This window comes from Panthera onca, chromosome D1, assembly GCF_046562875.1.
Source record: "Panthera onca isolate mPanOnc1 chromosome D1, mPanOnc1 haplotype 2, whole genome shotgun sequence".
NCBI classification, from domain to species: domain Eukaryota; kingdom Metazoa; phylum Chordata; class Mammalia; order Carnivora; family Felidae; genus Panthera; species Panthera onca.
In genome coordinates this window covers 60164832-60187220 of record NC_138348.1, presented here as the reverse complement: position 1 = coordinate 60187220, position 22389 = coordinate 60164832, and the positions used below count along the sequence as shown (strand labels likewise).

Genomic DNA, 22389 nt, shown 5'->3' with positions numbered 1-22389 from the left:
AGGGGCTGAGGAGACCGTGGGGAGCAGGACGAGGGCTGCCCCCCACTTCCAGGCTCACCTGGAGGCCTCAGGTAAGCCGAAGAAAAAGATGGAGTATGATCAGACTCTACCGTGGGCGGAGCAGGGAAGCCTCCAGAAGGGAACAGCGGCCACCTGAAGGCCTGAGGAGAAGGCAGCCAGGAAAACGGGAAGCGCAGTGCTCAGGGCAGGCAGACCTGATGGGGGAGAGAGAACCGGGGTCTCACAGGATGGGAGGGAGAGGCAGGAGGAAGGCGGGCTTGAGAGGCAGGTGAAGGAAGCAGCACGTTGCATTTTATCTTCGCAACAGCCATCCGAGGAAAGAGGGTTTCCCCCCACCCCTCGTTTTACAGGTGGGGAAACGGAGGCTCAGGAAGGCCGAAGAACATGCCCCAGGTCTGTCCGCTCATCAAAAGTGAAGCCCAAACTGGAGCCCGGGTGGGTGGGCTGTGCCCGTGGGCCTGCATAGCCGGCTGGATGCCAGAGCTGGGACCCTTCTCGGGAGCAAAGCGGTAACAGAAATGTACTCTCTGTGTGAGGGGTGGGTAGAGCCGGCATTTACCTGCTGACACCTTCTCCCACAGGGGACCATCAGCCCGCATTCAGAGAGAGCAATGGGGGAGGGGCGCGGTCAGCCCAAGGCCTGCCTCACAAGCTTCCTAAGGGAGAATCCCCCTGGGAGCTGTGGGTGGCCCAGGCTGCCCCTCTGGGGACTGTAAATGCCCCCGCCCACCCAGCCCTGCCTGCAGTCAAGGCCCTGGCACCAGCAAATGCTCAGAGACAATGACTTTCCTTCTCTTATTGGCTCTGGCCATGGCGGGCAGGCCTTTGAACAGGCTGTTAAGCCAAGGGGCTCTAGGGGGGGGTCTCCTCCAGCCCTGGGATGGAAGACCATCTATTCTTTTTTTTTTAATATATGAAACTTATTGTCAAATTGGTTTCCATACAACACCCAGTGCTCATCCCAAAAGGTGCCCTCCTCAATACCCATCACCCACCCTCCCCTCCCTCCCACCCCCCCATCAACCCTCAGTTTGTTCTCAGTTTGTAAGAGTCTCTTAGGCTTTGGCTCTCTCCCACTCTAACCTCTTTTTCCCCCCCCCCTCCCCCTCCCCCATGGGTTCCTGTTAAGTTTCTCAGGATCCACATAAGAGTGAAAACATATGGTATCTGTCTTTCTCTGTATGGCTTCTTTCACTTAGCATCACACTCTCCAGTTCCGTCCACGTTGCTACAAAGGGCCATATTTCGTTCTTTCTCATTGCCACGTAGTACTCCATTGTGTATATAAACCACAATTTCTTTATCCATTCATCAGCTGATGGACATTTAGGCTCTTTCCATAATTTGGCTATTGTTGAGAGTGCTGCTATAAACATTGGGGTACAAGTGCCCCTATGCATCAGTACTCCTGTATCCCTTGGGTAAATTCCTAGCAGTGCTACTGCTGGAAGACCATCTATTCTGATTCTCCCTGCTGGAAACCAGAAACCTGACTCCTCTTACACACACACACACACACACACACACACACACACACACACACACACGGCTGCAGGACAAAGCTGCCCGCTGGCCTCTGACGGGCCTGGAGGATATGGAGCTGCTGGCCAAGCCCCCGTGGCACACACTCCCACCAGCCCTAGGGCTTGGTGCCAGACCGACCTGGCTCAGGGCCCACATTCCTGGCTCTGGAGACCAGGAGCTCATTAGAGCCTCAGGCTGATCACGGGGAAGGGCTGAGGGTCAGGGACCATTGTGGCCCTGGGAAGGAAAGGGGGCTGGAGGACTCAGCCGGGCACAGCACCTCTGTTTCTTTCCATATTACCCCCGGGAGCTCCAGCTCCCACCAGGTCATCCCCCACTCACTGCTCCCCAGTCAGGCTCAAGACCCTTCCTGGTCTGGCTTCACAGACTGACCAACTTCCTATTCCCTGTCCCCAAAGGCTTTCCCGCATTTGGGCCTTTGCACATGCCTGGGAACTCGGAGATGTACGTAAATAAGTAATTTCTATCCAGTAGGGTGAGTGTAGTGAGAAAGGGAAGCCCCAGCAGACACATCAGAGGGAGCAGTTCTAGACTGGGCCTGCGAGAGTCAGGGAGTTTCACAGCTGGGTTTTGAAGCATAGATAGGAGGTTTCTAAGAGAAAGTATTGGGGAGGGTGCCCTACCATTAACCACATGGATGGGAGAATATGGGATGGGGGAGGATGAGTCACCCAACAGCGTTCTTCCTGGCGTAGAAAGATGAAGGACAATGGGGGTGCCGGGAGCACTCACCTGCTGAAGAATCACCATGTCCTTTGTCAGATGCTCTTGCTTCCTGCCTGGCCAGATACAGTTCTGCAGAGGGAGAGACCATGTGAAATGTCTGAGAAAGCCAGCCCTGGCAGCCTTGAGCCTGGCTGGGGTCACCTGGGCTCTTCCCAAAGCCTCAGCTACTCCTCCCCCTGGGGAACACTCCCTCCCTGGCTTCTCTCCCTCTGGCCACAGCCCAGCCTGCGTGACCTGAGCCTCAGCCGCCGTCACCAGCTCCACTGCCCAGAGCAGCTGAGCTCTTCTCTTGGTTACAGTCATTCAGAGATTTCTAAAGGGCTCCTAGGAGCCCCCTCCCCTGGACATATGGGCAAAGGGACTCAGAGAGGGACCAAGACTTGTCAAAGTCACACAGCAGGGCAGGGGAAGTTCAGGAATAGGACTTGATTTCCAGCCTCCCAGCTGAGGGCTGCCCCAGCAGTTTGGGTGATGGGAGCAGCCTGGCCCGAGGGGAGGGTCACCGGCTAAGTGTTACGTGCTCATGCATGCCCTGCTTTTAGGATGGGGGCTCTAAGCCCCCCAGGCTGGCTTTTAAGACCCAGCACCATGTGGCTTCTGATGTCTTAATCTTGCCTCTCACTGCTTTCTTCCTTCCCTGTCCCTGCACCTAGGCCATCCTCAGCACCCACAACTCCTGAAATACACCAACCCTTTTCATACCTCCTGGCCTTTGCATACACTGACCCCTCTGCCTGGAATTCCAACTAGTAAATTCCCACCTACACTTCATGGCTCAGTTCAGACAGTACCTCCTCCAGGAAGCCTTTGCTGACCACCTCCAGGCTGCCAAGAGCCCTGATGTTCCTGTCTATCCAGCCCTGACTATATGCATTATGTTATCAGGTCTGGATCTGTCCCCACCTCTCTCCCCACAAAGTTGGGGGTTGATCCAGGGCTGGGGGCGGGCTCAGCCACTGCCTCACACAGCACAAGGCCAGCGCCAGGCCCAGTAAGGAACTGTGGGACCAAGCGTGGTGATCCGCGGCAGCCCCAGCCACAGGCCCCGTGTGAGGCCACTCTGGCCCCCAACCTGCCCCCCAGGGCAAGCATCAATTTTTCACAAGGCCCATTCAGAGGCGCTGGGGCATTTGATCCACTGCCCAGGACACTGCCTGACACCTGAGCCCTGACCCCTGCCCCAGAGCTCTGGAACACAGCAGGCGCATGGTCCTTCTGGAGACCTGCACCCAGCCCGGCTGGCAGGGAAGGCAATTCAACAAGGGCCGGCAGGCAGCTGCCATAGGGAGCCGCATCTGTGGAGGCTGCCTAGCCTCACCCTGGCCTCCTGCGCCAGTGTGAGCCTTGGGAGCTGGGGAGGGCCAGGGCCTTCAGGGCTCTGGAAGGTGGACGGGTGGCAAGAACATGGAATTTAATGGCCACACCTAGGAAAAAAAAGCTACAGGATCAACTTTTCCTAAAAAGAAGAACTAATCCATGTTTAAGTTGACTGCTTTTTGACTTGACAAGAGGGAAAACAAAACTGTAGTTATAATTTATGCCCGTGCCTGACTTTACCTTGTTCCCACAACAACCCTGGGTGGTAGGGCTTCCTATTCCCCTTTCACAGATGGGAAGCTTGAGGCACAGAGGAAGGAAGTCACTTACTCAAAGAGAGAAAAAGAGGGGCACCTGAGTAGCTCAGTTGGTTAAGGGTCCGACTCGTGATTTTGGCTCAGGTCCTGATCTCACGGTTGTGAGATTGAACCCGGCGTTGGGCTCACAATGAGCATGGAGCCTGCTTGGGATTCTCTCTCTCCCTCTCTCTGCCCTTCCCCTGCTTGCACACTTGCTCTCACTCTCTCAAATTAAAAAACAAAAAAAAGTGAAAGAAAGAAAGAGATAAAGGAAGTATTAGAGGCCAAAAGAGACTCTCTCTCTCTTTGCCACTCCGGTAGTTTGCCCTGGTGCCCCGGCCTGGTCACAGACAATTCACTGGATGCCATGCCCCTTGATTCTTCCTTTCTCCAGGCTATGAGCCTCCATCTGTCCAGGCTCAGGACAGTTTCATTCAGTGGCTACTGTGGCTGGAATCCCAAAGGTGGCAGGAGGCCAGACCAGGAGTGAATGGCTACGGGGGCAGGTGTTCCAGGCTGGCCCAAGCCCGGGATCCCCCTTCTCCCAGTGCCCAGGACAGTGGGTAGCCCATGCTTACCGGGGTCCCAGTTCCCCACTCTCAGCTGCTCACCGGACTGCACACAGCTGCCACCTGCACGAAGAGCTCAAGAGCTGGGGTCACCAGTCTGGGACAATATGCAGACACACGTCCCCTCTTCCTCTGTCTTGCTCCGAGGCCAGTCACTCCGTGGGTGGGGGGCGGGGGGGGTGTCTCTCTGGATGTGTCAGGTTTTCACCGTGTGACTGTCTGCCTCTCAGCCTCTCCCTTCCTTTCCCGGCCAGGATGGCTGTCCAGCGGCACTGCTGCCCTCCCCACACCCTGCTCCGGAACCTTCCCTCAGGAGGCGGAGTCGGAGAGGCCTCTGAGACCTGGGTGCCGTGACATCAGCATAGGAGGCAGGCTGTACTGCCCAGTGGGGAGCCGGGGGCCCTGGACTCCCTCCGCTGTGCTGCTGAGCCGTGCAAGACTCAAGCGAAAACCACCCAGCCCAGCTTCAGCTGCCTGCTCTTATATGCGGTAACACCACCTGCTCCCAGCACGTGGGCAGAAAACCTCCTAATCCTGACCTGGTCACTGATTTGCTGAGTCTTGGCACCTGCCTGCCCTCCACCAAGCTGTTTTCTTCTCTGTAAATGGCTGTTTGACAGTCTTGAGAGGAAGGGACCTGGCAGGGCAGGGCAGGGCCCCGGCAGGAGGTCGCAAGCCCCATGTTCTGGCCCTTTCTCCCCAGTCCCCATACACACACAACCCCAGATCCACTTCCCAAGGGCTCCCCTCAGATGCAACCCCTGAAGCTCTTCACTTCAACACTGTCCTCACAGCCTGTTCTGGGGGTGGGCAGGTCTTGTCCATAATCACCCAGGAAACTTTCTTTCAAACCAACTGACTTGGAGAAGCCCTGTCTATTCCAGGGACGCATTGAAGTAAAATAATGTGACTTACAAGTGGGGGCTGGACATGAACAGAAGTACACAAAATGTTACGAGCACTGGCAAAGGGTAACATCGACGACTCCTTGCTGAGACCTGGCAGGTGCTTGTCACCATCCTTTGCCTCCTGCCACGTGGCAGCTGCCCCATCAGTGCACGCCTCTCCAGGGGGAACTTCGGCTTCGGCAGAGGGAGGCACTCCTTGAGATCCCCATCCTCTATAACTGAGGTGTGTCGGAGGTGCGTCCGCAACTGGGGCGGGAGGCCCGAGTGCGCCACCTGCTGGGCACGGGCACCGCTGCCCTCCAGAGCGCCCCCGTCTGGAGCAGTGAGGGAAGGCAGCACCAGGATTCTGACTCCATCCTCCTGACCCTTACAGGTAGCCGGCTGCTAGAGGCTTGGCCAGGGGGCCCCAGCAGGAGCTGCTGCAGGTCGCCGCCCCCACTTCTGGGGGAGCACCTGCCATTGACACTTGCTACCCACCACTCCCCCAGTCAGCTCTCTTGCGGAGCCTCCCAGGCTGTCAGCCTGCAGATGGGAAAACCGAGCCCCCCAGAGGAGCACTGAGGCAGAATGCAGGCCTGATCTGTGAGGACGGGCCCAGCGTGGTACGGAGTGGAGAGGTCCGCAGTGATCTCCAGTTGACGTAACAGCAACAGTGTACTCAGCACCCACTATCATCTAGTCTGCTAAGCGGGGCTCAGAATTCACAATGTCCTTTGCTCGCAGTCCTGTCGAGAAGCCTACAAACTGGCCTTAATTCATCTTCCCTCACTCCCCACTCCACCCCAGTCATCACTGAGCTCTGTCCACTATTTCTCCCCAGCCCCTAACCCCGACTGGAGCTGCCAGCATCTTCCTCTCAACAGCCTCCACGCTGGCCTCCCCACATCCGCCTGTGCCCCACAAACCCAGGTCCTCTTCCTGTGGCTGTCTCCCTCCCTCCATTTCCCACTTGCATCGGGGCCTCGACCTGCCCTCCAGGGTAGGCTGGAAGCTCCCAGAACTCCCACTGCCTTACCAGTCACTCCCTGGGTGGCATTTGTTAGGACTGGAGTGTCCCCATTGGCCTTCCCCACTAGTTTGTAGACTGCCCAATGGATGGGATTGTGGCTGCTTCCCTGCATCCCCAGTGCCCGGGACAGGGCTTGGGATGAGGCCAGCTGAATCAATGATGGAATGATCCCAATGACCTCTGCCCACAGATGCACCGGGCAGGCAGTGGGGCCCAGCCTCAGCTGTTAACTCTCAAGTCCTCCCTCACGAGCCTCTTGACCAGAGGGCAGTCACCTACCTAAGCCTGGGAATATTCCCTCCATTGTCCCTCACCCCCAGAGGGACAGACAGATACAAGAAAGTCTTTCTGGGACTGTAGTAATGTTTATTCTGAGAACAGAACAGGTATCCACTCCTGACCCCACGGTAGGCCCTGAGGGGAGTAAAGCCCACATCTGGGTGGTATGGACCAGAGGCCCTGCCCAGATGCAAATGGGGACTCCGTGGGCCCCACAGGCTGAAGGGTGCATCAGGTGAGCAGAGCAATTGCTCTCCCCACCAACCCTCTAGTCCCAGCCCGGAAGAACTCTATCCTTACCCGCCCAGGGATCAGGGAGGGACATTTGCACAGCCAGGAGCCAGCCTGGCCCACTCAGAGGGGCAGGAAGCAAGGAGAGGGCTGCCAAACCCATTTTGGGGGGGAGGAGGCAGTGCCCAATCCTCAGACTGAAGCCCACATAGGCCCGCCAATTGATCCTGGTTTGCCCCCTAGCCCAAGGGGGCATGGCTGAGCAAAGACCCATGTTTCCGCCCCAGAAGCCCCAGGCTGGCCCTCACGTCTCCACCCCAACTTGGGAGCCTTCACTTGAAAAAGACACTGGGAAGTGATTACATGAGTGGATATAGTGTGCACGCATACAGAGATACATAAAGGGTACGGTTTTGCCCTTATTCAGCACTTGTTAGCAAGAGTGCTGACGAACAAGAACCATTAGCCCCACTTTGCAGAAGGGAAATCGAGGCACAGGAGGTTTCAGTGACTTGCTCCTGGTCATGTGGTCATGTCCCAGCCCCAGGCCCAGGTTCTCGAGGGCAAGTCCCAGCTTTTCGAGAAGGAATCCTCTTGTCCTCCTTGTTCAGTTCCTGGCCCCTCGTGCGGCCCGGGGACCAGGGCACAGGAGTAGAGCTGGCCACAGAGTGAAGAGGCAAAGTCAAGAATCCAGCACCTCCAGCCAGGACACTGCAGCAAACAGCCAGATCTGGAGCCAAACATTCGGGTGCCCAAAAGGAATTCCCAGCAAGGCCACAGGAATTCTTGTTCTTGAACCACCTGGGCTTTTTCATTTACGGTGCCCAGTCTGGAGCCAGGGAAGGGCACAGAAGGGACCCGAAACAGGTCATGGCGTCAACGCTCACCAAGAACACGGGTGGTGCCGGCTTGCGATACGTCCAAGTAAAAAAAATACCCTCTTATTCACCCACCTGCAGGCCTCCTCTGAGAAGATGTGACTTCTCCTCACCCCCTCCCCCAGCAGAATGAAAATAAAATCAGGGGAACCACAGGAATTGGAGTTTAAGATGAAAAAAGGGGTTCAGGCTTTCAGTTTTCCTTTAAAAACCCCTGGTTAAGATTGATTAACACTAAAGAATATAAAACATTGAGGACTAAAGGAACGTTTTGGTCCAGGCAGCAAGAGGAGGGCTGCATTTTTCAGGGAATGTTGGAAGAGGGGCCTCTGGTCAGGTGATGGATTTACAGGTCTCCTGCCAAGCCCTAGAAGTGATCTGAGCCCAGTGGGCCTGAGACTGCCACCCCAGGCCTCCTCCCAGGAAAAGCCCAGGTCTTGCAGCAGAGGGGGGCCTGAAAGCACGTGCCTCCCCTCAGGTCCCCATGCCCGCCACACCCTCCTGGCCGACCAAAGGGGGGTGTCCTCCTGACATGAAGGCAGTGGAGGCAGGAAGACGCCACCATCCCACTAGGGGCCTTCACCCAGAGGCTAGGCGTGAAATCGGAAGCTGGGGTGAGGCCGCAGCCATGTCTGGGCATTGACCTCTGAGAGGACCCGGGCAGGGGTGAGGCCCCGGGTGGATGCCAGGTCTCCCAGAGCTGCAGGGAGGGCCCCAGCTCCAGCGGGCGTCTCATGGGCATCATTTATTCATTTGGCAAATCTCTGTTGAATAAATAAATGAATGGGCAAGTGGGCAGGAGTAGAGAATGAATGACTGTCACTTGCACATTTTCCTAATTCCAGCCTAAGCAGAAACCCGGCAACAGCCAAGAGTCCTTTCAAGGTGGCTAGAAAACCAGGTGTAGGTGACAGAGAAAGCAAAGTCTGGGACACGGGGGAGGGTCCGGGACACAAGGGGCAAGAGTGGGGCCTGGGGACGTGAAAGGTCCTGTGTAAACAAGTGACAGGTTGGCACTCCGTCGGCAGACAGCAGGGCCTTGAGAAAACGTTTTCAACGGATAGAGTCCCTTAGCAGTGGTGACAGCTGGGGTTGGAAGAGCTACTGTAAATCTCAGGCAGGAAGACTCCTCCGTGAGAAGGGAATGCTTCGGGGTCCTTGGGACACTGAGGCCCCGAGAGGGGCAGAGGCCTCCAAAGGTCACACAGCAAGTCAGCGGAAAAGCTGGGAAAAGGCCCCCAGTGTCCTGGCTCCCAGGCTAGTCCCTGGCCTGGCTGGGGACATGCAGATGGCGGTAAAACTGTGGAGGCCAGGCAGAGGGACAGGGGTCAGACGGCCGTGAGGGACGTGCTACTGAAGACACATACAGCAACCGTGCCTGGCAGGTCGCTGGGCTGCCGGCTGCTGCGGTCCTGGAGGTGGAGGGTGTGCAGGGCCTGGAGGTCATCCGGGTCGGCCTTCAGGTGCACCTGGCCCAGGAATTCGTCCTTCAGGACTCGGTGGTTCCAGATCTGGGAGGAGACAAGGTTTGGGTGGGGGGGCATCTTTAAGAGCAGGAGTATAGGTCTGTGGGGGTGCTGGTGGCAGGGCCCTGAACCCCTTTCTTGCAGTGCAAGCCTTGGCTAAGAGGAGCCCTGCATTGCCTCTGCCTCACTGTGAACCCTGGGCAAGGCCGTCCCCTTCCGGAGCCTCAGGCTTCCTCCCATCTGTCAAACTCCTTTCCATATACAGTCTAGTCTGTTACTATTAGTTCTGCCACTGACCTTAGGTGACCTTGGACAAGTGATTTCCCCATGTTTAATACGAGGGTTGGATCAACGGCCCCTAAGAGTCCTTTCAGCCCCAACAGCTATGGGTCTGTGATTTGATCCAGTGGGGCCCAGTGTTAGGAAAACTTGGAAATCCTAAAGTGGCTTCCCCAGGGTACCTGGGCATTTGTTTACTGATGGTTTCCACCTTCCCGGGGAGGCCCCGGCCTGTGCCGGGAGGACAGAGGACTTCCCACTAATGAGCCCAAAATCAACATCCACGGGCCACCTTGGCCTGAGAAGGGAAGAAAGCCCAATCCAGGACCGTGGCTTTCTGGCCCCTTGCTCTGGGGAAACAGCCACCCCCACTATATGCCACCTTGGTGCAACCTCTCCAGGTGGACCCACTTCCAGTGGGATTTAAGGAACAACTCCCAAGCCATGGGGGCAAAGCTGGCAGAGATGACCACTGTCCCCAGCCAGGAGACTAACCCTACTGTGTCTCAAAATCACACCATCTAATACAACTCACCCACAGGGGGCACTCTGGGGCACGAGGAAGGGCCGGCAAGAGAATTCCCAAGGCCATGCATACCATGTCAGGGATAGAGTGGGAACCAGAATTTAGTGTTCCTGGGTCCCCAACAAAAGCTCTGCCACCCTGGGCCCAGCCCCCATGAGTGGGAAAACATCAGGCAGGGGGTCCAGGGGAGACCCTCAGGACGGTGGAGCTCACCTGGACTGTGATGGGCTGGCCTGGCTTCTTGCGGTAGAAGATGCCTTTCACGTTGTACTCGGGTGTGGAGGTACCTTTCTGCACCGCCGAGCGGACTTTGTCCCCTTCACACTTAATGATCACATAAGAGTTGGCCCCTAGAGAAATTGAGTGGGCCACGGGGTGATGATGGGGCCTGGGGCAGGACCCAGTGGGACAGAAGTCTGGGAGGTGATTCCCCTTCCCAAAGCAGAGGACGGAGTTCATATATTCAGAAGGGACAGCACAGCCTGACTCCCTTCCTAACTTCCAGAGACAGGAGGGGGCAGACTGGTCATCTCTGGCCTCCATGCTGTTCCCCCTGCCCAGAGCACTTTTCTTCCCTATCCCGCCTTATCGGGCTTCATATCTTAATGCCACCTCAGCCTGGAGAAAGGCCACCTCCTCCAGGGAGCCTTCTGTAAGCCCTGCCTCCCAGCTGTCTGTCCCTGTGTCGGACTGCCCCACCCCACGGGAAGCTGCCCAAAAGCAGGCAGCAGAGCCCGGTCCTCTCTACGCACCCAGTTTCATTCCAAGGCTGGGTCCTGAGTGGATGTTAGGAAAGGTCTGCTCATTCAGTGAGAGCAAGAGAGCTCGGGAGGCTGGGTGTCTGTTGCTGAGCAGTGGGGAGGGGGCATGGGCCATCTCCTTGGGGAGGTGGGTCCCAGAGCTTTCCCCAGGCGAGCTCACCCGTCGAGGAGTCCTTGAGACCGGTAGCCCCTAGGATGTGCACCTGGGTCACCTGCTGTGGGTAGCCGCACAAGGAGCTCCAGCAGGAGCGGGGAGGCTCATCTAGGCGCAGCTCCCTGGTACAGGGCAGAGGAGGAGAGGGGTGAGGTGGTGGAGGGGGCCAGGGAGATGGAAGGTGAGGGGGTTCGAGAAGACGGCAGGGGAGGGGAGCAGTATGTAGTCCAGACGTTGCTCATCCTGGGCAAACCACCACGGGCTTCCTGCTGCTCTCTCTCTACTGCAGGGAGCCCCGTCCTCCCGGAGAGAAAAAGCAACTTACTGAGCACCCACTGTGTGCCAAGCCCCCTGCTGGGATGTTACAGGTATTATTTGTGATCTTCCCAAAGCCCTGGGTGATCACGCCCATTTTACAGATTACGAAGCGTGCTGGGCTCAACGGGAGAAGGGATTTGCCCCACAGCTGGACAGAGGTGGAGCCTGGGCCGGCAGGACCCAGGTCCCCAGAGCCCACCACACGTGCTGCCTCCCAGGTCTGCACTGTGTGCAAGGAGCACTGAATCGGGGCTGACTACCAGGGTAGGAGGACAGTGTGGGGGCTCACGGGGCCTGCACCCCAGCAGGGAGGGGATGGCTCTAGCAGTCCGCCTAGGCCAACTCGACCACTGGTGTCATGACCTTGGAAACCACCCCCACCCCAAACCTCGATCCCCAATTCTGATCTGTAAAATGGAAAGGTCAGGCCCCCGCTTGGGGTTCAGGAAAAGCAAACGAAGAGAGCGAAAGCTTTGTAAACTGTGAAGTGCTATGCACATATGAAATACTACCCCTTTATGTAGCCGAGAGAGGCTGGGACAGAGGAGCAGGGGAAGGAGGGGAAGGACGTGGGTGCTCACGTCAGCCCAGGGAGGCTGGAGGTCTGGGCTCCACGCCTCGGGCAGACCCTCAACGTCTCCGCAGATTCCGGGTCAGCCTGCTATGGAATCCGGCCCTTTCAGCCCCGGCCCTGAGCCAGCCCCCACGCACCGGCAGTTGGAGGGCACGTCAGTGAAGACCCGGAGGAGGAACTCGCCAGTGTGGCCTGGCTCGAAGGTGGTGGGGATGATGACATAGCGGCCCTCGGGCTGGTCCGTCCGCAGGAAGACGCTGCGCGAGTTGATGTAGATGGAGCTGGCGGCCCTGTGCTGCAGACCATGCATGCGGTACTCACGGTTCTCCTCCACCTGCAGGGAGCGGGGAGGCTGGTCCGCACGGAGCCCCCGGTCCCCCCACCTACCTCGCACATCGCGCCCTCGCTGCCCTGACAAGAGCGACCTGATCCATTTACACGAAATGCCCAGAAAAGGCAAGTAAAGAGACAGCAGTAGACGAGTGCTTGCCTAAGGCTCGGGGGTGGACGATGGCGGGGAGCCGGACGGCACTGAGCGGTGCCGGCTAAAGGGTGCGAGCTTCCCTTCTGGGGTGATGAAAACGTTCTAGAATCGACTGGTGACAGCCGCACAACCCTACAAACGTGCTAAAGGTCACTGCACACTTTCAATGAGTGAACTGCATAGTATGTGAGTTCTATCTCAGTAAAGCCGTTAGGAGGAGGGGGGCAACGGGCAGCCCCCTGGTAACAGCGACCGTGTCACTATCTGCCCACAACACAGCACGTGGCCAGGAGATGACATCACCAGCTGCCAGGACATGCCAGACAACTCCTGGAACGAGTGGCATGATAAGCTACAGCCATGTCACTTTAGGTCACGACATGTCAAAGTCACAACACCTCAGCACGCAATGGATGTACCAACCCAAGGACACAAACAAACTGTGATGATGTGACTGAGCGCCTCAAATGCAGGGGCTCAACTCCGACCACGTGCCCAGCACGTCCACGTGATTTCCCGAGGTTCTCAGTGTCTGGCAGGCCCGTGGCATCCCGCTATGCCAAGTGCCATCACATACCAAGTGTCGCAACACGAGGAGGGCCTCGGGTCCCAGGCCAGGGGGAGCGGCCAGCGGCAAGCCCACCTGGCTCTGCCCAAGCTGCTTCCTCCCAGGGCCCAGCAAGGCCTCCACCTCAGGGGGACCCAGAGGCCTGAGGGAGGGAGCAGCGGGGGCCTCCCAGGGCCTGGCCCTGACCACCTTCCCATCCGCCAAATAGCCAGTGGGTCTGTGGCAGGAGGAAATCAGGCTGAGGGCTCCCATGGCCACTGACCCCAGGCAGGCTGGGCCTTTGTGGGTGTTCCAAATAGGGCTCACGCCACAGCATGCCCATGGCATCGGCCATTGTGGCCAGAATGGCAGGGATGATGTCAGTGGCCAGAGTATTCTAGAGCGTTCTCCCCCAGGCCAAGGTGGCCTAAAATCCAGCTCCCTCGCTCTCCTCACCCAGAGCAGGGGTCCCAGCTGGCCTCACCTTGTAGATGTCAAAGCCAATGGCCAGATTTTCACCCTTGCCATCCCGGCGGGTAGACTGTTTGGGCCGCTGCTGGATGCAGATCAGCACTTCATCTTCTGGCTTCTTGACATCAAAGATGTACTGCAGAGAAGGTCAGGGAAGAGAGACACAGCAGTGAGACCGGGCCAGAGACAGGCTTGCTGGCTCCTGGAAGCTGGGCCAGAGCCGGGCCTCAGTTCCACGTGTGAGTCCAGGTGAGTCACAGCACCTCTCTGGGCCTCAGTCCCTCATCTGTGAGATGGGCCTACGCTGCCTGAGGGGCGGGGGGACTCTGTGAGATCACGGAAGCTCAGCTCTGAGTCCACACGCAGTCGGTGCCAAATGAAGGCATGCCAAACACGAAAGGTAAACAGTTGCCAGGGTCCTAACAAAGGAGGCGCAGGGGAGAGGTCCTCCCTGAGGAAGAGCCAATCCGGCCAAGTTCCCCTGGAAGGAGAGCACCGTGTGTGTGGAAACAAGGGGTTCGGGCCTTCAGCTCAGCCTCCCTCTATATGTCCTTGTAATTCTGGACGAGCTTCCTCACCTTTACCATCTGCAGGTTGCCCAGGACCACCCGAACCCACCCACCCAACCCCCACTATGCAGACAGGTGCATAGAGGCCCACGGGGGAACAGGGATATACCCAAGGTCATGCAGGAGCCCATGCAGGGCAGTGGCGAGGGCCCCCGTGGCTGCCCAAGGGGCGGAGTAGGGGCCCCGAAAACACTCACTTGCGGGTTCTGAAAGAAGGTGTCCTTGTGATTGATGCAGCCCCCGCTGCGGTTCTTCCGGGGGTCCTCATGCCGCGTCCAGGCGCCACGCAGCCGGGCCTCCTCCCACGTCTTGTGGATGCTCAGGTAAGACGTATTGATCACACGGCACTTGATAATGTCAGTGAAGTATCGGCACACGTCCTCGAAAGTCATCCTGGGTGTGGCAGGGGGCGAGGCTGGGTAGGTCCCCCTGGCTGGCCACCCGCCTACTCACCCTGTGTGCTCTGAAGCACGACCCACACGGGAGTGAGTGTGGAGGTGGCGTCACTTGGCCCCTTCACATCTCTTCTGGCCTCAGTTTCCTGATTTGTAAAATGGGAGTGAACCTAACAACAGCTGCCCACCTCACAGAGGTAGCGTGGGAATTAAGCAATGCAGTAAAAGCACGAAGTACAACTCCCGGCAGACGGGAGCCGGCCAAGACTAGCTGTGACAATCAGCAACAATATGAAGCAAGGCTGCTGCCATCTTCCCAGCCCAGCCCCAACCCATGTGCCCCCTTAGCTCCCCTCACCTCCCTGGCCTCCCTGAACTCCCTCTTCTCAAACCTAAGCGTACTCTCTTGACTGGGCTGGGTCTCTCTCCTTGCCCACCAAGGGCTCCCCTGACCCTGGGGCCCAGCTTAGGAGGCAGCCACTCCAAGAGGCCTCTCCTCTTCCCCAGCTGCTCTCGGCAACTCTTGGCAATCAGGCTGCCAGCGTTACCCCTGCCCCGCGTATCCCCACCTGCCGGCATCCTGGCCTACTTGCTGAGGGCCCAGCCTGCGTGCTGGAGCAGCTCAGGGTCCCTGGAGGTTGGTACTGGGGACTACGGGGATGAACGGGCCCATTACTGCCCAACTCATTTCACAGAGAAGCAAACAGGCGTGATTTGTCCTAGGCCACAGAGCAAGTTGATGGTGAGGCATCTGCCCCCCCATCTGGTGCTCCCTGCTACAGGAGGCCCTCCCCAGCCCTGGACGCCCGCGTGGGGCACGGACACACTCACCAGAACTCCCCGTCATCCTGCACGGTCACCCCCATCTTTTCCCGCTCACTCTTGCTCACTTTCTGCCACTCCTCTGAGCTGGGAGGGAAGAGGGAGGAGTGTAAGAGGAGGGACCCCACCAGGGCCACCCTGGCAAGGGAGAGGAGGCCCGAGGGACAGCCCAGAACCAGGCCTCCATCAGCGTGGGTATAGTTGGGGGCACCCAGGGCCAGGCCCAGTCCGTCTCCAAAAAGCCTGTCTGGTAAGGGTGGGTTGCCACCATGCCAGGGGCTGGAGGTCTGAGAACAAGGCTGCAGGCTGGCGGGGGAAGGGCGGGATGACCTTCAAGGAAGGGGGCTCCTTCACCAGGGGCCTGGCTCCGGTCCTCACCTCACCAGGGCCATGAGCCAAACACAGAGCAGTCACCCCCATTCTCACCCCTGGTGGCCTCCCTCCCTGCTTTCTTTCCCACTCATTGCCAGACTGGGTTCTCTGTCCTCTACAGGAATCAGCTTATCCCTACTTCCAGGTCTCTTCCCTGCAGAATCCACCCCCCACCCACCCCCACACAGGTGCCCACTGCAAAGTAAGTCTCCCAATGTCATCCTCCTCCCATATCCTTCAAGGCCCAGCCTGGGTGTCACCTCCTCTAGGAAACCCACCTTTGTCCTTGCCCAAGCTCTCATACTGGGGCCCACCCACCTGGGGTCTGCCCTGTGCCCGCACCCCCATCCCCGGGCCTCACGTGTCACTCCAGGGCCCGTTCCATTCCCGCTCGCCCCAGGGATTACGCAGGCGGATCATGTCCAGCTTCTCCGACTTGAAGAAGGCCAGCAGGCCGTGGCCCAGGCGCACCTTGCGCACGTCAGTGATGGCATATGCATGTCCCTTCACCAGGCCACATGCCAGGCGGGCCTCCATGTCTGCTGCTGTCACTGCCTGCAGGAGGACACAGTTGCCCAGAGAGACAGGGTCTGGTCAGGCTCCAGCTGGAGGGGCAGGGATGGTGTGTGCCTACACCACCCTCTATAGGACAGGGAAGGAATGGCAGCCCCACACAAAGGGAGGCGGGTGGGCTCCGTGTGCACAAAGCCCCCATGGGGCAGCTAAAGTGGGGTGGCCCAGGAGCGCATTGGCGTTAACTGGCACAGGTTCAGTTGTGCAACTGTTAAAACATTAGCTTGAAATCAACATGGTGGGAGCCTTTTACGCCAATGAAATCAGCAAACGCTACAAAGCAGGGCTTTTTCTTTTTCCAGAGAGCCGGACTATGGACCCACCACTGGTGCCCGCACTGAGCCCCAGCTCCCCCACCTGAAATAAAAGCAGTCGATGAAATAAGACAATCCTCCTGAGGCACCTGGGCCTGTGCCAGGAGCAGAGTCTCCCTCCCCTCTTCCAGTCGCCTTGTAGCGACCCTGACTAAGGGACCCTCAGATGCACAGACACCTACTGCCCCAATACAAGATGCCCGTAAAAGGGGGATGCTGGTCAAACAGCAAGGTATTTCATAGTGTAGGGGGTCAGGGCAAGGGACCTACAGCTCGTGCTGCCCAGCACCGGGGAGGGGGCTGCACACTCCAGCTGCTCCCCTCCCCCCCGTGAGGCTGAACGTCCAGATTATGAGCTAGTCTGAGCAGGGGCCCTGCCTGGGACACCCCAATAAGGGCTGATGATGGGGAGGGCTGCCTCTGTGTTCTCACCTTGATAGAGGCACTGATGAGGCCTCCTCGGCTGTGCACCTTCAACACACGCTCAAAGAGCTGGTTCCTCTTGGCCTCATCGTTGGCAAAGCCACCCTCAGTCAGGTCGATGGGCTCGGAAACGCCACCTGTGAAGTCCACCAGCGCATCCGCCGTGTTGCCTCCATCCAGGGCCTGGTAACAGCCCGCCAGCCTGGGGAGCAATGTGGAAAGAATTCCCCGCTCATGCTCCCCAACCTGTCTAAAACCCTCGCCTTACAGGGGAGATCTGGGGGACTCAGAGAGGTCAAGCAAACTAAGGTCACACAGCAGGTCACGACAGAGCCCTGTCTCTGGCTCCCAGGCCAGCGTTTGTCTCCCTGAACCGCCCCGTTTTATCACGCAAATTCTCCTTAGCCCTAGCGGTCTGTCTCCAACACTTAACTGTCCAGAAACCGAGCAATTCTTGTCAAAAGTATTAAAAACTCATGCATCTTTTGAAACATCAATTATAAATAACTAACGTTATTTATAAGAACGTAAAACTAGAAATCACCTAAATGTCTAACAACAGGGAATTGACTTTAAAAACTAATGCTGCTGTTAGGGACACCTGAGTGGCTCAGGTCATTGGGTGTCCAAAGTCAGCTCGGGTCATGATCTTACGATTCGTGAGTTCAAGCCCTCTCGTGAAGCTCTGTGCTGACAGCTCAGAGCCTGGAGCCTGCTTCGGATTCTGTGTCTCCCTCTCTCTCTGCTCCCCCGCTGCTCGCACTCTGTCTCTCTCTCTCAAAAATAAATAAACATTAAAAAAAAAAAAAAACAACTAATGCTGCGTGGGTGCCTGGGTGGCTCAGTTGGAAGAGCATGTAACTCTTGATCTCGGGGTTGTGAGTTCAAGCCCCGTGTTGGGTGTAGAGATTACTAAAAAAAAAAAAAAAAAAAAAAAAAAATCACAAATAAAAATAAAAAATAAAAAACATTAAGCATCTACTATGTGCAACATCTCAGGTGCTAGGGCCACAACTGTGGCTTCTTCTTTAAATGTTAGGGAAAGGGTTGGGGTCTTAAAGGCAGTGCTGAATGTGGATGTGAGCAGCTGAATGGGACATATAACAAAACAGATTACATAAATTGAAAATCCAGGCCCACAAAGCAGCAACACAGGTTTTGCACGGTAACCTATAAACAAAAAGAGGCATCAAAGATATTAAAAGTTGCTGGTGGGGCACCTGCATGGCTCAGTCGATTGAGCATCCAACTCTTGATTTCAGCTCAGGTCATGATCCCAGAGTCGTGGGATTGAGCCCTGTGTCGGGCTCCACACTGAGCATGGATCCTGCTTAAGATTCTCTCTTTCCCTCTCCCTCTACCCTCCTCCCACTGGTTCTCGTTCTCTCTGTCTCATTCATAAATAAATAAATAAATAAATAAATAAATAAATACGAGTTGCTATTGGGAGGGAGCGGGGAGGTGTGCAGAGGATGCAGGGAGCACAGGGAGGGAGACAGGAGTCGGGGCAGGGCCTTGAGGGGAGGGCAGCAAAGTTTCCTGAAGCGGGAGGAGGCCTGGTTAACTCAGGTGGCCTCAAACAGGGAAAGGGAGCAGAGGGGCCCAAAAGAATATGCAGGAGTATACAGGTGACTTTTATTACCTTCTGCCTGGATTTCCATATCTTCTATATTTTACCACAATAAAAAAAAATTAATAAAACTGCTACCTAAATAAGAGCAAGCCTACTAAGTGGCTCTCACGGACTGGGAGAGGGGTCTGCACCTAGGACCATGGAGACTCAGTGACCACCAGGGGGCGGGTTTTCCTTTCTTGGGACTGAAAATGGAATCTGTCAATGTGTTTCCTTGAGGTTTTTTTTTTTTTAACTCTATGTATTTTGAGAGAGAGAAAGAGACAGAGAAAGTGCATGAGTGGGGAGGAGCAGAGAGAGAGAAGGAGACAGAGAACCCCAAGCAGGCTCCACTCGGTCAGTGCAGAGCCCAATATGGGACTCAATCTCACAAACTGTGAGATCAAGACCTGAGCCGAGATCAAGAATCAACACTCAACTGACTGAGCCACCCAGGCACCGCTTAAGTTTGTTTTTGATGTTGGGAGCTGTTGTTTTCCTTTTTCCTTTACACACACACACACACACACACACACACACACAGTCCAAGGAGACCAACCAATGGGCCTGGGAGGAGGAACCAGGGAAGAATTCTCAACAGGGCTGGTGGGCTGGTCTCTGACCCCATTGGCCCTCCTGCTCCAGGCCTGCAGGGGCCTGAGCAGGTCTCTCTGCGCCAAAGCCCTCCAAAGCTCAGCAAACCTCTGCTTGTGCCCTTGCTGGGGACCCAGGGCCTGGAACAGAACAGGAGGAGGGGTCAGTGGAGACAGAATGGATGGACCCACCACGACCAGCCCTGGCTCTGAGATATCACATCCTCGGCAAGGCTGCCAGGGAGGGCTGGGTGGCTTGCATCTTTGGGGAAAAACCACCGACCTGAATGTGAGCCCTGGCTCTGCCCTCTCAGCTAGAACAAGGAGGAACCATTCCTCACTTTGTGGGTTGGTTTTTGGGGACTGGACACCAGGTCCCAGACCTTCATCTGCCACAGAGTAGGCTCTGCTGGCCGTGCCCTGGGCTCCCCGGCTTAGAGCAGCACCCAGGTGGAGCCCACAAGGCGAGCCGCCCCAGCCTGGCCACCCGCCCACCCGCCCTACCAGCACCTACTTGGCATAGGCCTTCTCCACCAGGGCACACCAGAACTCGCTGCGGGAGTTGGAGTGGCAGTAGATGAGCTGGTTGTTGACTGTGGGCAGTCGATCATCAATGACCACGTCCACCCACTCCCCAAAGCGCCAGAAGTGAAAGTGGAAGATGCCCGCGTAGGCACTGGGTTTCTCAGGGTCCCACTCCTGCTCCTTCCAGTCTGGGATGACCTGGATGGGGAGGGGGACAGGACAGGAACACAGCGATGGTCATATCTGGCTTCCTGAGGAAATGCCTCGAGGGAATCAAAATAGAAAGGAATACTGGGTTCAGGTCTCATCTCTGCCATGAACCAGTGTGGGACTTGGGCGAACCCTTCTCCTCTCTGGGCCTCAGTTTCCCTTTTCTACAGTGGTTGGAGGCTGTCACTCTGGGCTTCCCCTTCCCTTCCTCGGGGCTCCCTGTGCACCCTCCAGTGCTTAGAAATCTATTACACCAATTCCGGTTCCTATCTGGTGAAGGGTGCCGCCACCGCCCCGTCCAGCACCGGCCAGAAGCAGGCGGCCACATCGGCCTCCTCCCGTTCCCTCTTTCCAGCCAGTGAGGCCACTCGGAGCTCCTACATTCCGCTAAACTCCTTCTCCTCTCTGTCCCCAGCACCACGCTGGCCCAGCCCCCATCTCCTCGTCCCAAAACACTATAACCTGTGGCATCGACAACCACCTGTGCCCTCACCCTACACAGCAGCACAGTAATCTTTCTGATCACGTCGCCTTCCTAGGAGGTGAGCTCCAAACCCTAATGTGCGCTGCCCCACCCCCAGCTCCAAGGCTGGCTTTTCTAACCCCTTTAACCCCTTACCACCCCCCCCACCCCGTTTTCTCCTGCTCCAGGCTCTTCCTCTGCTCGGAAACTTCGCACCTGCTCTTCCTTCTCTTCTTCACCCAGCTGATCTCACTTGCCCTTTAGGGTCCACCCCCTCCTCCAGGAAGCTCTCCTTGACTTTTCAGACTATAGGCCAGGACCCCTGTCGGTCCATTTCATGGCCCCTGGCACTTCTCCTCGGAGACCATTACCACAATTATCATTAAACAACTGTGTGACACTGCGTTCAATTCTGTTACTCTCACTGAAATGTTAGCTCTCTAAAAGCATGGGATGCATCAGGTTTTGTCACTGGTATATGCCCAGCACATACATGGTCCAGGACCTGGCCCAGACATAATACTTAATATACACGTTAACCGAGTGAAAAAGTTCATAGGCATTGAGTGGGTCTCTGACAATAGTATTTATGGAACATCTCGGACATGCCAGGTGCCGTGCCCAGGACTGCCATGGCTAATCCCAGTTTAATCTGCAGGATAACCCTGTGCAGAGATTACTATCATCCATCCCTCCTTGACAGCTAAGAAAACTAAAGCTCAGAGAGGGCAAGTAACTTGGCCAGGGTCACACAGCTAGGAAACACACATTCTCTGGAGTCAGGCAGACTGTTGGAAGCCAGGGTTCAGACCTGTGACCTGTGGACCGCTCTGCACTGGGTCTGTGCTGACACCGAGGACCCAGACACATCAGACATGGTCCCTGCCCTCAGGAGGCTCTTAGTCTGGTGGGAGAGGCAAATGCTGAGGCTGACAGGGGGTGCATGGGGGAGCATGGACAGAAGGGAAAGGTGGGCCCGACCCTGCAGGGCCAGAAGCCGCTTCCCAGCAGGTGTCTTGACAGCTGGCTGTGGGCGTCCCCCAAGCAGACGTGGCACATCTGGGCAGCGGGAGGTGGGCACAGGAGGGAAAGCCTGTCACCCTAGAGCCAGGCTGACTTGCCGGCCCTGCCCAGCCGGGGACCAAGTGGGGCTGAACCCACTGCGACCAGAGGCAGCCCCTTCTGGAAGAAAACCACCCTCAGGCATGGGGGTGGGCACCCAGGCATCCAGGCTGAGGAGCCAGAGATGCTGCAGATGGCCGTAAATCCCAAGGCCCAGACCAGATTCTTCTGCCAAAAGCCACTCCCCAACCCCCACGCTCATTAAGAAGGCTTTTGTTTACAAACCTCTTACCATCAACAAGGATGTTGGCGAAGACAAATGGTCCCTTGCGAGACACTGGAGACCAAGAAAATGAAAATGCCAACCACAGTGAGAGGCGCACTGCCATCCATGGAGCCCGGCCCGGTGCCAGGCACACCTTTCTCTCTGTTGCCCCTGACCTTTATCGCTACCTTTTGAGGCAATACTATCGGAAGTTGCTGGCACAATGTTGCCCGTGGGCACTGGTGAGGGAGGCAGGACTCACATTCAGGGTTTCAGGGCCCTCTACAGTGTCCGCAACCCAGAAAAGGCTCTATCCTGGCTGCTCCACTTTCAGTCAATTCTGTGTCCTTTCTGAAACCTCCCAGGGCAGCCTCTGCCCCGGCCCCCCCGGCACTCTCTCCCACTTTGCACTCAGGACAGAAAGCTGTATCAAAAACGGGGCACCTGCAGGATGGGTTATCATCCCCACTGCACAGACGGGAAGGCTGAGGAACGAGGAGCTGCCCGAGGGCACAGAGGGATAGGGAGTCCGAAGCTGAACACACCGGCCTGGCCAGTGCACCCTCCTCCACTCCTCCCTGCTCTGAAAGCTCTGGACAGTGTGGGGCCCGGGGAGGGAGGAAGAGGAGCCCTCACAGGGCGCTGGGAGGTACTTCTGGGGATGCAGGGGGATCATTAGCCAAACCCAGGGCTTGGCTCTGGGCCCTCTGGGGCTCGGGAAGCAGCTAATGAGGCTCTAGGGCCTGCAGATTCTGAGTTAGGGATCCCTGTGGGCCTCAATTTCCCCTCCTACGTCATGGCCAGTGGGCCCAGCATGGCCAGCTTCTTA

At 57.0% G+C, this 22389-nt stretch overlaps 2 protein-coding genes across 7 annotated transcripts in view; both read right to left on the bottom strand.

Moving 5' to 3' along the window:
* MYO7A (myosin VIIA) overlaps positions 1–4862 on the bottom strand; it is an 84448-nt gene extending 79586 nt beyond the window's left edge. The window contains exons 1-2 of the mRNA XM_060605541.3: positions 4487–4862; positions 2299–2361 (exon numbers count right to left, since the gene is read on the bottom strand). Of these exons, the coding sequence (XP_060461524.2) occupies positions 2299–2316 (18 nt within the window). The 5' untranslated portion in view covers positions 2317–2361; positions 4487–4862. The remainder of the gene's footprint in view (positions 1–2298; positions 2362–4486) is intronic.
* Positions 4863–6746: 1884 nt separating this feature from the next.
* The window catches only part of CAPN5 (calpain 5), a 52757-nt gene continuing 37114 nt past the window's right edge, over positions 6747–22389 (bottom strand). For all 6 annotated transcript variants that reach the window (XM_078433080.2, XM_078433081.2, XM_078433082.2 and 3 more), the window contains 10 exons: positions 19550–19758; positions 16840–17032; positions 15882–16075; positions 15158–15235; positions 14129–14324; positions 13376–13498; positions 11998–12194; positions 10975–11090; positions 10267–10403; positions 6747–9293 (listed from right to left, as the gene is read on the bottom strand). In XM_078433080.2, the coding sequence (XP_078289206.1) occupies positions 9111–9293; positions 10267–10403; positions 10975–11090; positions 11998–12194; positions 13376–13498; positions 14129–14324; positions 15158–15235; positions 15882–16075; positions 16840–17032; positions 19550–19758 (1626 nt within the window). In that variant the 3' untranslated portion in view covers positions 6747–9110. The remainder of the gene's footprint in view (positions 9294–10266; positions 10404–10974; positions 11091–11997; positions 12195–13375; positions 13499–14128; positions 14325–15157; positions 15236–15881; positions 16076–16839; positions 17033–19549; positions 19759–22389) is intronic.